The sequence below is a fragment of the Folsomia candida genome, unplaced genomic scaffold, assembly GCF_002217175.1.
Source record: "Folsomia candida strain VU population unplaced genomic scaffold, ASM221717v1 Fcan01_Sc016, whole genome shotgun sequence".
Taxonomy (NCBI): domain Eukaryota; kingdom Metazoa; phylum Arthropoda; class Collembola; order Entomobryomorpha; family Isotomidae; genus Folsomia; species Folsomia candida.
This window is the reverse complement of record NW_019091208.1, coordinates 3,256,634-3,269,020: the sequence shown is the minus strand read 5'-3', so window position 1 is coordinate 3,269,020 and position 12,387 is coordinate 3,256,634. Positions and strand designations below refer to the sequence as shown.

The window sequence follows — 12,387 nt, the reverse complement described above, 5'->3', positions numbered from 1 at the left end:
TTGAGGTGTCCACTTAACTGCATACTATGGCTTCGCCGTAACCATGCACGTATTTTTTTGGGGGTGCATGGTTACGTTTGGGTCTCGCCTTAGAAAAACATGAAATTTGCCAATTTTATGAAGATACAGCAAAATGCATTTAAGACATGGCCAGTGTCAGGGTTGCAGAAACCTCACTTGTAGCTCACAAATCTCATCTCAGGGAGTAATCTAACGTTAAAATTACATACCAACGTAAGCGTTACGAGAGGCCATAATTTGGGAATGTACATCAATTCATTTTTTAAATTTATTCTTTTTGATAATTTTCGAAAGCCTTCGGTGAGATACATAAATATATTTATAGGTGCATGACAAGAATAAATATGTGCTAAAGAGCGGTCACAGTTCACGGTGAATTACAGTATGCGAATAAATTTGTTAAAGTGCACATTTTGCGTAATTTTACACGATCGGAGTTAAAACGAAGGGTTGCTTTTTCCACCCAAGGTTGACGACTTTGACGGTTAGTCCGCCGTAGAAGGCGATGAAGGCTGCGCCGCCGTGCAAACTGGTGCGGATCGACCAGTGCGTGGAATTCATCACTGAGGAAACTCCGCGAACGAAAGTGGATTGCAAAACCAGGAAGAGGAAGACACACTGGACACCTCCAAACAGAAGGCGGACGCCTCTCATCTAATGGAAAAGGGTAAAATTTGATTAAATTCCCATTGAAGGTCTTTCAACTTATGCCCACAGATTTTGAGCAAGTTATGGTTTGGTTATTTGAATTAAAGACTGTTATAGTAAATTTGCAACTTTTCTGGTAACTAAGAAAAATAATTTTACAAAAGAGTGACAATAATGAAAACCGGAATCACTTCACACCTTTACAATTTTGATTTGGATAAGATTCTCAGCGTTTGTAGAGCTGATTTGTATGAGTCCAACGGTCCAAGTCCGGTGTTTCTACTCCACCCCCTCGCCGAGTGGGAGGAGGTCAAAGTTGGAAAAACAGGGGTTTTCTGCAATTTTTAGCTTAAAGGTGGGTCAATATTTTTAAAAACGGTTTTCACCAAAAGTTTCCTAATTTTTACACCTACAACCCTTTTCGAGCGTTTTTTGAAATTCTCAAAACGGATGTCACGATTTCGGATTTTCTGGATTCAAGTTTTTTCTCCAGATTTTCGACTTTTTTTAAATGACGCGAATTTGTGCAGAAACCATCATAATTTATGTTCAACATCATAAAATGACGAAATGTCATGGTTCGGGGTCTAACAGATCTGAGATGTGCGTGAGAACGAAAATTAGAAATGTTCCAGAATTTAACACAGCGTAAGATTGGGAGCTAACATGGCAATGGTATAGGGACAAACTCAGAATATTTTTGTCTCTTGAACAACAGGGATTAGTCATACACCAGACAAAGTATATATATTCTTAATCCTCGCGTGGAGAGCTTTCCAATGGCAACTCATATGACCCCAATTGTGGGATTATGTGAGATTTGACCTTTCCCTACTTTTAATCCAAAATTGTGACACCCGTTTTGAGAATTTCAAAAAACGCTTGAAAAGGGTTGTACTGAGGGTAGTCCACATCCTTGAAAACGTTTTTGACCTTTAATATCTTTGGCGCTAGTAGAAATTTTGAATTGAAATATTTACAATTTGTTCACCATATAGTCAGCATTATGGGTGCAAAATTTCAATTCGCTAATCTAAATGGCGCCCGAGATATATGCATACGAAAAAATAGTGCTGTTCTAAAACTGTCCAAAACTGGATAAATTTTAAGTTTCAGAATATTTTTAGAACCTTCTAGAATTGTGAATTGTATATGGAATTTTATGTGGGTGGTATGAAAATTTTTGGCATCTATGTGGCTTTCATAAATAACTCAAAATTTCCCAATTTTTTTTTAAATTCATTCCATTCCAGGTGGATTTGTACAAAAAAAGCGGGAATAAAGTTTTTTTTTTAGTGAAATTGAATTTTATAAATCACAATAGTTGAAATGTTTTCATGTTTATTATTTTGGCAGTTAGAGGAGACATTACTGATGATAATGCAAACAGATTTTGGACTACAAATGTTTAATTTCGTGTAATGGAGGTACTTTGGAAAAATTAGCGAAATTTTGACAAATGTTATAACTTTTACTCTGAAACTCTACCCAGCTATTTTTTTATCAAAATTTAAACTGCATTGTGTACTACAGACATGGGCTCACACAATTTGCTATTTCCTGGCATTTCTAGCCTATCAGCAACTGCTCCATGTCTTTCAACCGGGTAATTTATGTCTGAAACAAAAAAAAACATCATTGTTTTACTGTTGGGTTAGTTGAAGGTCTGCTTTTTACACTAGAGAATTGAAATTTTACACCAATAATGCTGACTATAAGTTGAACAAATTGTAAAAATTTCAATTCAAAATTTCTACTAGAGCCAAAGATATTAAAGGTCAAAAACGTTTTCACGGATGTGGACTACCCTCAGTATAGAAAAAAATTAGGAAACTTTTGGTGAAAACCGTTTTCAAAAATATTGACCCACCTTTAAGCTAAAAATCGCAGAAAACCCCTGTTTTTCCAACTTTGAGCTCCTCCCACTCGGCGAGGGGGTGGAGTAGAAACACCGGACTTGGACCGTTGGACTCATACAAATCAGCTCTACAAACGCTGAGAATCTTATCCAAATCAAAATTGTAAAGGTGTGAAGTGATTCCGGTTTTCATTATTGTCACTCAAAACTAAAAAGAGCTGTGCACAAATTGTATGCCAATTAAAAAATACATTTGTTATCAAATAATTCATTTCCTACAATTTGCAATTTTTGGAACCAATTATTTCACAAATTTAAGAAAGGGTCCAAAAGGTATGTTCCGCACTGTTTCTGACCAAAATTTTGATGAAATAACAAACTTGAAATACATTTAGGAAGTCGTGATTTTTTTCAGCTCAATCGGTTAAAAGGAACACCCGCAATAAATCATCCAAATTTACCTCGAAAATATGCAAAAATTTACGACTTGATTCCATTATCATCCCAAAATCGTTTCCCCTTCATGCTTTTATTCAACGTTTGAAACGGATAATAATCAATAAGGGTCAGGGCTGGACTGTACGGGGGGTGGTTTATGACGGTGAAGCGTTTTTCGTCTGCAGCAGCCCTCGAAACCAGCGAGGTATTTGTTGGCGCGTTGTCGTCTAAAAAAAGGCCAACTCTTTATTTTGACCTCACGTTTCTCTTCAACCGCAGCACGCAGCTCCGTCGGGGTTCCTGCATAGGCTGCCCCATTTATCGTAGTATTTCCAGCAAGAAATTATGTAAGAAGGAGACCTTTTGTATCATTGTAAATAGTCATAATCAATTTTTTGGCAGATTTTTACGCTTTTGCTTTCATGGGCGGTGGCAACCCCCCGTGCTCCCATTGCATGAAGTATTGTTTAGTCTGCAGGTCATAATAGTAAACCCAAGTATCATATGCAACTACTAAAATATGAAGCAGGTTCCAGTTTTCATTTAATAGGTTAAAATTGGCATTGCAAAGGTCAACTCGATCTTGTTGTTGAGATGCCGAAAGCAATTTTGGTACCCAACGGGCGGAAGCCATTTTCATACCTAAGTCTTCAGTTAACGTGGAACAAATTGCTGGTTTTAGAACACCCATCTTATCTGCTAAATAGGACAGTTTCAATCGTGGATCTCTAATTATTGGTTCCTGTAGTTTCTGGAGCCTTTCTGTGGAAGAAACTGATTTTGGGCGTCCTGGCGACTTTTTGTCCGAGACCACTTTTCGCCATCATTTGAAGTTACTGACCCAATTTATATTGTGCTTTGTGTTGGGCAGTTTTCATCGTAAACTTTAAGCATGCGATCATAAATCTGCGACACCGATTGCCCTTCCAGCGTTAAAAGTTAAATCACACTACGATATTTAATTTGCAAATCTGACATTTTTTCCGTCGAGGTAAAGTTTGCTGATTTATTGCTAGTGGTGATGTTAACCTAAAGAGCTGAAAAAAATCACAGCATCCTAAATGTATCTGAAGTTTGTTATTTCATCAAAATTTTGGTCAGAAACAATGCGGAACATACGTTTTGAAAATCAATAATAAAACACCTACGTATAATCGGAAAAATTGCAAAAAAACAGAAAAAGGCAAATTACCAAAATGTAGTGTCAATCACAAATTTAATAAATTTGACATTTTTAACTGACACTATCTGCCAATGCGCAGGTTTAGCCGAGATACAGCTTAGCGTATCCGGAGAGGAGAAAATGTGCATTAAAGCTGGAAATGGCAAAATTTCCCATTTTAAGATGCACGTTTTCTCCTGTTTGTATGTTCATGAATATCTCTGCCAAACTTAAGAATTACCAGAGCGGAAATGAGAATTATAATTTCTTCGCAATCATAAAAACGACTCTGCCAATTTCCAATAGTTGATGTACGACTTACGGGAACATCTCGTTTTGACATGAGGAGTGGATACCAGGCCGCAATCGACAACAATTGCAAACCCCCCACCGCCATGCCGACAATGCAATGTTCCAGTTTCTCCACTCTCTCCACAAGCCACCGAAGGGATTATAGTAGTCGTCGAAAGCCTCGCGGGGAAGTTTCTTGTATTCCGAGTAGTAGTACGCGTTCGCTCCGAGCACAGCGCAGCAAACAATCTACATACATATGTATCGGTAAAATGGTTGCGATTAGTGAACCAATTATGCAAAGTTTGGGTGTGCAGATTTGTAATAACTGGACATATATAGAGACCAATTGAACAGCTGAATTGAAGCAAATTGACCGAAGGTCATACACATATACAGGGTGGTTTAAATGTCAGGCTACAATGGGGAAAGTCCCTAAATCTCCATTAATTTGGGATTTCAATTTTTATAATTACCATCAAAACTGATGACAAGACAAAATTCTTAAAAGGTAGAATTTTATAAGAGACAAAATTTCGGTAACTAATGGAAATTTAAGAATTTTTTCCGTCGAAAAATTTTCCATTGAAGCGTAACATTGTAACCAGCCTGTACTTAACTGACATTTCCAAAACCCACCAAATCCAAGTGGATTGACTGCTATCAAATGTAATTAGCAAACCAACTTGAATTTAAAATAGTAAATAAGTGAAATCAGAGGTGCGGAAAAGGTTAAGAGATTATACATAGCCAGTTAGGTTATTACACAATTACAATGGAACCTTTTTTCAAGCTACACCAGGATTGTGTAACGAGTTATATCAAATAATCAAGGAAAAAGTTAGGAATCACGTGGCGCTTATCATTCCGCTGAGTGGCCCCTTTGAAGAAAAATATGAGGGGTTATAGTCCCCACGAGCGCCTTGGTTTTCGCCTCGTGGACGGAAAGGGAGAGAAAATTTACTAAAAAATTGAACTTTGCTGCCAATATTTTTGTTCTGAGGGATACTTCAATGGAATGATAAGCGCCACGTGATTCCTAGTTTTTGACTTGATTTTTTTATATAACTTGTTACACAATCCAGGCGTGGCATGAAGAGGTTCCATTGTTAGCACAGGGCAGAAATAATGTTAGTAACTTACCACATGAAATACAGCGACACCATAGATAATTGCCATTTTTGGGAGTATAAGGTCAACTATTTTTTGTAAGAAATTTCAGTATTTTTTTGGCACTGGAGGATCAATCTATTTATAATTTGTTGAGGTAGTCAATCAGCGCGTGAGGTGACTGACAAGTATTTGCCTTTGCGAATTAATTTATTGGAAAAGTTTGCATGGTTAGGCAAACCGTAGTGCGTAAATTAATATGTAGATCGTCAAATCATTCTTATCGTCAATAAATATGCACGAGTTTGTTTGGATTCATCCTCGTTCTTATCTTGCCAACCAGACTGAAGCATGGACAATTAATTGGGGTTTGATTGTGGCATCGGGAATATATACATCATGAGTAATCGAGTCTTATATTGAGGGGTTTGGTGGGGGGACAAGTTTATCCACACATTATGTCATAAAAAAGACAATGTCTATGTAAAACATATTTACATCCACCTAATTGTCTTCAGCTTAGTTTTTTTCGATTATGCTCAACTTCAAGAAAATGCATTAATTTGGGGTCGTTATGAATGTGTTGTGGTCGTCGTGTGGGAGGAATAATTAAGGAGCTTTAACAAGGTCTTAAGAACTGAAAAAATCGAAAATTTAACATTGCCTTATATTGGGGAAGATTCAAATTTTTGTAAAGAAAATGTTTAAATTTGACATTTATTTGGTATTGGAGAAACCCCTCAAAATTTCGACAGGTTTTAGGCCGCGGGGAAAAAATGGGGAAAATCAATGACCTTCAAGAAACGACAATTGTCCTCCATGACCACGATTTTTCAAGGAGACATTTGTTTTCCTCCCGGAGTTAAACAATTACTTATAAAACGGCAATTGCCTGCGGTACGAATTAAAGGTTAATACGAGCAAGATTGGCGATCCCAAACCATGAAGACAGCCACCTGTTTGATGACGTAACAAATGGACGTTCCCTTAGGTTAGGGAAGGTTATTTATATCAGGGATGTGAGTCATTAACAAGTTATTACTAATGCACAATTGGAATGTTGGGCCATCATAAATCGGCAGACGAAACCGTGTTCGTTCGTCATCTCCATGTCAGCCTGGTTTGCATATATATGTAAATATCGTCCACTCTATCCTTATCGCGAAGTCGTCAACAACCGGCACCGTCATAATGATTGTTTCACGTAATAGATTAACTTAAAAATAGATTGAAATAAATAATTGACAAATTGAGCAGCAGTATGACGAAAGAGGTGACGACACGAATGTTGTGACGATCATTGAAAAAGGGAAGACGGATTCAGGAGGGTTTTTCTGGAAAAATTCATACCCGTGGATTTTTGAGGGGCTTGCAGATCTTGGGGCGGGTGGAAGTATGTAAATGTCCTAAAATTACATACAGATTGCAGTAAAACTAATTCAATATTCCAGTTGAGCATGAAAGGTTTAGTGTTGTAATTAACTTTTAATTGGAAAAATATAATTGAAAAAAACAAGTAGGAAACCAGGAAATATGAAGTAGAAATACTTGACAGTTCAAGTCGCACATGACAATGCCGAAGATAAGATACGTAAACAAATCGTATGTCCATACATAAATGATGAGATATATTTATTAAATGTATGCACGTATTTTGAGACATTTAAGTAAATGAATGGCCTCCTTGTGATCCACTATCTACATGTGTATGTACGCAGTCATTTGAAAAATTATCTATATTAAAAGCTGAAAATGTTTGTCGGTAACGGAAGTGAAAACAAACTTTCCGCAACGGAAGTGAAAGTAAATAAAGTCACGTTTCGAATTCCGAGAACATTCAAAATAAATTAGATTAAAATATTAAATACCTGATGGTAGTTATCATCAGGCTTGGGCAAGATACTTTGTTTTCAGATACAAGATAAAGATACTGTTGCAAAAAAATCCAAAATACTAGATAAAGATACTTTATTCTCTGTTTTTTCGAAGATACTTAGATACTAAGTAAAAGATACTTTTAAGTATTTTTAAAGATACAAGATACAAGATCAGATAAAGTATCTTAAATATTCCACAAGATACAAGATACTTTTAATTTTTTTAAGATTTAAAAAAGATAAAATTTCATATTTATTGCCATTTAGGCTTCGTCAGTAAAATGAAAGTCTTACTATTGAGTAGTTAGGCATTGAAAAACACCTTCCACTAGCAAAAATACCACGCATATTTTCTTACAAATTACAATTATTACCTCATAAATCATAAGAAAATCGAACTTTAGATGTCGCGGGTAGCATATTTTGCAAAAAGTATATTGTATTTTAAAAAGTATCTTAGATACTTTCCTCTTGATGCAAAATATCAGATACAAGGTACAAATACAAGATACTCATTGAGGATTTTCCAGATACAAGATACAAGATACTTTGAGCTGAGGCGGATGGAAGATACAAGATACGAGTAGTATCTTGTATCTAGTATCTTGTATCTTAAAGTATCTATTTTGCCCAAGCCTGGTTATCATACGAGTGGTAGTCTAGGAGTGAGAGTATCACACCTGATATTTAAGCTTTTGAATTTAATTTATCTTGAAATTTGGCACTTGACTTTCTTTACTTTCACATGTGTTTCGGAAAAGTGCTTTCACTTTATATGCTAGTTGTTACATAAGTCAGTTAATTAATGATATCAGACATTATTGTGTTATGAGGTCCTCAAATCACCCTAAGAATGAGGGTGTGTAAATCAAGTAGATAATTTTGTAGTAAATAAGTGTAATAAATGCAGTGAATAGTGTGAGGGTAAGGTTAACTTTTATCTGCATGGTCGTGAAACACGAGGATAAAAAACCCCAATATTTTTAGCAATCTATTTATCCAGCATCTGCTGGTGTATTAATAATCGACATGAATATTTATGTAACTCACATCCGGCCATGCTCACCTTGGATTTATTCCGACACGCGTACCCATATTATTTACACCAGACCAGACCAGCAGCTGATTAACAACTAGTCAAGCTCTGATAATTAATGTGATACTTATTTATGTATGTAATTCCTCACAGGAACTGAGAACTAACTGGAATTATTTTTTCCCACACGTGAGAAGGAAGAAATTCTTGGAAACATAAGTTTTCTTTTACGTAAATGCATCGCGAGTTTAGTTTTTGAGTGAGAGTGACTTGGTTGTTTTGTTATTGGCAAGTTAAATATTACACAATCAATTCTTCTATGATAAGATTATCACCGGCAGAGGTACATATTTTACTATCTAATTTAACCAACGTGGTAGTGACGGATAACCATCCTGTAAAAAATTGTGGTAGAGTGACATACATATAAATACTTTATTGATTTTGTAATACATAATTTCCCACTGGATTGAGTGGTCAATTTTTAATTACCATAACTTTACCAAAAGTATCGTTATCACGGTTCCGGTAGCCATTAATATAAATACATAACTTTGTGCACGTGTATTGTGGCCAGGAACGATTTTATACCAATTGCTTAACAGTGTAACATTCATACCGTACAGCGCACTAAAATCTAAACTAGACTAAAATCTGCTCACTTCCCAGTATCAATTCTTAGGCAATCAAGTATAACCGACAATTTGTTAGCCGTGCAACCATTGATAAATTGGTGTTGTAAATTGCATAGTACCTCTACCTCTGCCGGTAATAATGCATTTTTACAGTTACCGAGTTGGTGTAAGTGTGGTTTACATAAGTTAACGATGTTGGTAAGCGATTCGACGTGGACGCATTTGCGAATCCCGTTTTTCTTCCTGCTTTCTCCCGTCTACTTCTTTTCCTGGAGTCAAGTCGTCACCGGTGAGTGGAGCTGGTTTGAGGCGGCCTTAATTTTTGTCTTGCCGCACTTCCTCCTTTATCCGGCTGCCAATGGGTACAACTCCTATTTTGATAAGGTATACAGAGATTTGCCTTATCTAAGGGTTGCTACATACACTCTAAGAAATGGGGTTACGATTATAACCAAAAAGTATACGTTTGTGACTCTACCCTTGTGGTGATGAATTTGTCGCCAACTGGTTATAAATTTATTAGCTCTGGTGACAATTTAATATCAAGTCGGTGAAACTTCATAATAAGTCGGTGCCAATTGTAACCACTCGATTACAAATTTATAACTACGGCGGTAGAGTCACATACGTTTACTTTTTGGTTGTAATCGTAACCCCATTTCTTAGAGTGTATGTAAAAACTTGTGTTCAATATTTTACGGACATGGTGATTCACGTAATTTATGTATGCACGAGCTTGAAATTTCCTAAAAATTATAAAGAGAGAAATGAGAAGACAAAAATCTGAGAAAAAACTGACAATGGAGGCTTCCCATCGCGTGCGGTCCGATTCTGGCCAAATTTGTGGCAAACGATCATACATTTAATTGTTATGAAGTTTAAAAAAGACGCGATTTCTTAATGGATGTTTGCATCAGAAGAGGAGAAAACGCGGAGTAAATTAAGAAAGTGTAAAATTTGTCAATCTTAAGAAACGTTTTGTCCCTGTTGGTTGAAAATATCTCCGCCAAACCTGACCATTTGCGGATAGTGGATCGATTGACGTTACATGACTTGGTCAAAATCGGGAAGCATACGATGGGGGCCTCCGTTGTCAGGGAAATTTATAACCACATATTTCAGGATGAGGGGTCCATCGGGATTTTGGAAAAGCCGCCAACAGTAACGGATGAATTATACTGGACGACGTGGGCCTTAGAAGGGATCGCTGTCTTGGTCGGGGCGGTACTTTTAAATAGCTCATTTTTGGCTACTGCTCTACTGGGGGTGGTGTTTTCCAAAGCGTATAGCCACCCAGCGGTCAGGATTAAGGCGTACCCCATCCTTTCGTGGATTCTTGTACCGGTGGTTCAGGTATTTGATATATTTTTTTTTAATTTAAATTTTCCGGACCTAAAATAAAGATGGGATGGATTTTACTGTGGGGTCAATTTTGAACAGAATTTGATGCGTAAGGATTAATTGGAATGTGGATTTGGTTTGGCGCAGCATTAATTTTTATTCTCACTCTACAACTACTCGAAAATTTTTGAAATTCAGATTTGCAAAGTCACATGAATTTCATAAGTTTAGAGACAAATGCAAATTAGGTTATTTTTTGGTAGTATTTATTTACAAAATTATCAATTTAAAAGAAAAGTTTGCTAATTGATTTCCTGCTTTTTGCAAATATTTGTTTGCTCCAAAATGAATTTTATGTTTTCTTTAATTAGAAAAAAGTCCAATTCGTAGAAAAACTTGAGGAGTTGATGTCATTGGAAAAACTTGCTTCGAACGACATTGAGTTGTAGTGTAGAATGCATAGGTGCTCCGTGTCTTGGGCGATACAGGAAAGTCGTATAAGGCGATTTTGGTGCTTTCTAAAGAAAATATGAGATTTGGTGCCTCGTATCTCATATTAATGCTGATTTGTTAGAAATTTGCAGTCGAAAAAAATGAAATTTGGCATGCACATTCATGAATATATTCTTAATCATAATATATCATCAATTCCCGTTTGGATCGCTATTAATTTTTCAGGAAAACTCAAAAACCGTAAAAAAATTGGTTTTATATTTTTCCTGAAAAATTAATAGCGATCCAAACGGGAATTAATGATATATTATGATTAAGAATATATTCATGAATGTGCATGCCAAATTTCATTTTTTTTCGACTGCAAATTTCTAACAAATCAGCATTAATATGAGATACGAGGCACCAAATCTCATATTTTCTTTAGAAAGCACCAAAATCGCCGTATACGACTTTCCTGTATCGCCCAAGACACGGAGAACGGCTGGTAGAATGAGCTTGAAAATTTACATATGCATGGTGACTTTATTCCACTTTAATATTTCGGAATGTTAGATTTAAATTAGAGCATATTTCCATGCCGCATGTGACCCCCGAATAATAAGTTTTGGTTACAGGGTTACTGTTCCATCTTGGGGATTACTGGAGCTTTATTATCTTCCTCAACGGGTTACCAAGATATGAGGATTCATCTGGCCGGAATTCTGACTACGCTTCAACTCCTCGCGTTCTACCCGATGGGCCAAGTCTATCAACATGACGAAGATAGGAAACGGGGCGATATGACGATTAGTTTGGTGTTGGGGGTGAGGGGGACGTTCAAACTGGCCTGGTGTTGTGCTGCTGTGGCCAATGCGGGATTTCTTCTGTATTTTGTGACATACTATAAAAACTATGGAACGGTGTGTTTAGCTCTGTTGGGGTCCCTGGTGCCACCCACGGTGTACGCGTGGGGCTGGTCGAGACGGGTGTGGGCGGACGAGAAAGCGGCGGATTTTAAAGGGACGATGAAACTATTTTGGTTGGGGGCGATGTGCAATAATTTGTTCTACATGTGGCTAACGTACTTTACGTACATGTATGAATAAATAGAGTAACTGCAGTAAAGATTAAGCAAGTATTTAATTGAGATGAATTCGTGGCAGTTGTATTGAAAGATTTCATGTTCAAAATAAGTATGTAAATAAATTATTAAATTTAAAAATATTTAAGTTCTCCGCTATGTATGTATAACTCGTTATTTGAAATGATGGATATTGAAGTGTTTGTAAAACCAGAGTGGTTGCACATGCATGTAATTACGGGGTAGGCATTTTTGATAATAGGATTTTCATTCGTTTGCATATGTATGCAGAATCAGCAAACAAGTGTCATGGCTAGGTTAAGATTGTATTTATTATGTTCTTACATAATTCCCCTTGTTTCTGTGCACTCACAAGATTTGTATGCATCGTGTCCGTTTGCTCACTAAAGCGTGCAGCCCTTCCCGGAAGCGAGAGGTGTTATTGTTTGTGTCA

The 12,387-nt window shown here is 36.7% G+C and overlaps 1 protein-coding gene and 2 long non-coding RNA genes across 4 annotated transcripts; 1 reads left to right on the top strand and 2 right to left on the bottom strand.

The window, feature by feature from the left end:
* Positions 1–308: 308 nt before the first annotated feature.
* LOC110856628 lies at positions 309–5,784 on the bottom strand. The gene is made up of 3 exons (XR_004836315.1): positions 5,562–5,784; positions 4,450–4,667; positions 309–675 (listed from the first exon to the last, which is right to left on the bottom strand). It is a non-coding gene; the product is annotated as an uncharacterized LOC110856628 (long non-coding RNA).
* Positions 1,994–2,850, bottom strand: LOC118437746. The gene is made up of 2 exons (XR_004836316.1): positions 2,540–2,850; positions 1,994–2,286 (listed from the first exon to the last, which is right to left on the bottom strand). It is a non-coding gene; the product is annotated as an uncharacterized LOC118437746 (long non-coding RNA).
* A 2,487-nt stretch (positions 5,785–8,271) lies between the features above and the next one.
* On the top strand, positions 8,272–12,076 carry LOC110856539. Of its 2 annotated transcripts, XM_035857250.1 has the most exons (4): positions 8,272–8,784; positions 9,230–9,460; positions 10,199–10,429; positions 11,488–12,076. In XM_035857250.1, exons 1-4 carry the CDS (start codon positions 8,761–8,763, stop codon positions 11,956–11,958), a joined length of 957 nt encoding a protein of 318 aa, XP_035713143.1. In that variant the 5' UTR covers positions 8,272–8,760; the 3' UTR covers positions 11,959–12,076. The 2 variants fall into 2 exon arrangements, with proteins under 2 accessions (XP_035713143.1, XP_021960717.1); XM_022105025.2 differs by having other exon boundaries at positions 8,272–9,460.
* Positions 12,077–12,387: the final 311 nt, after the last annotated feature.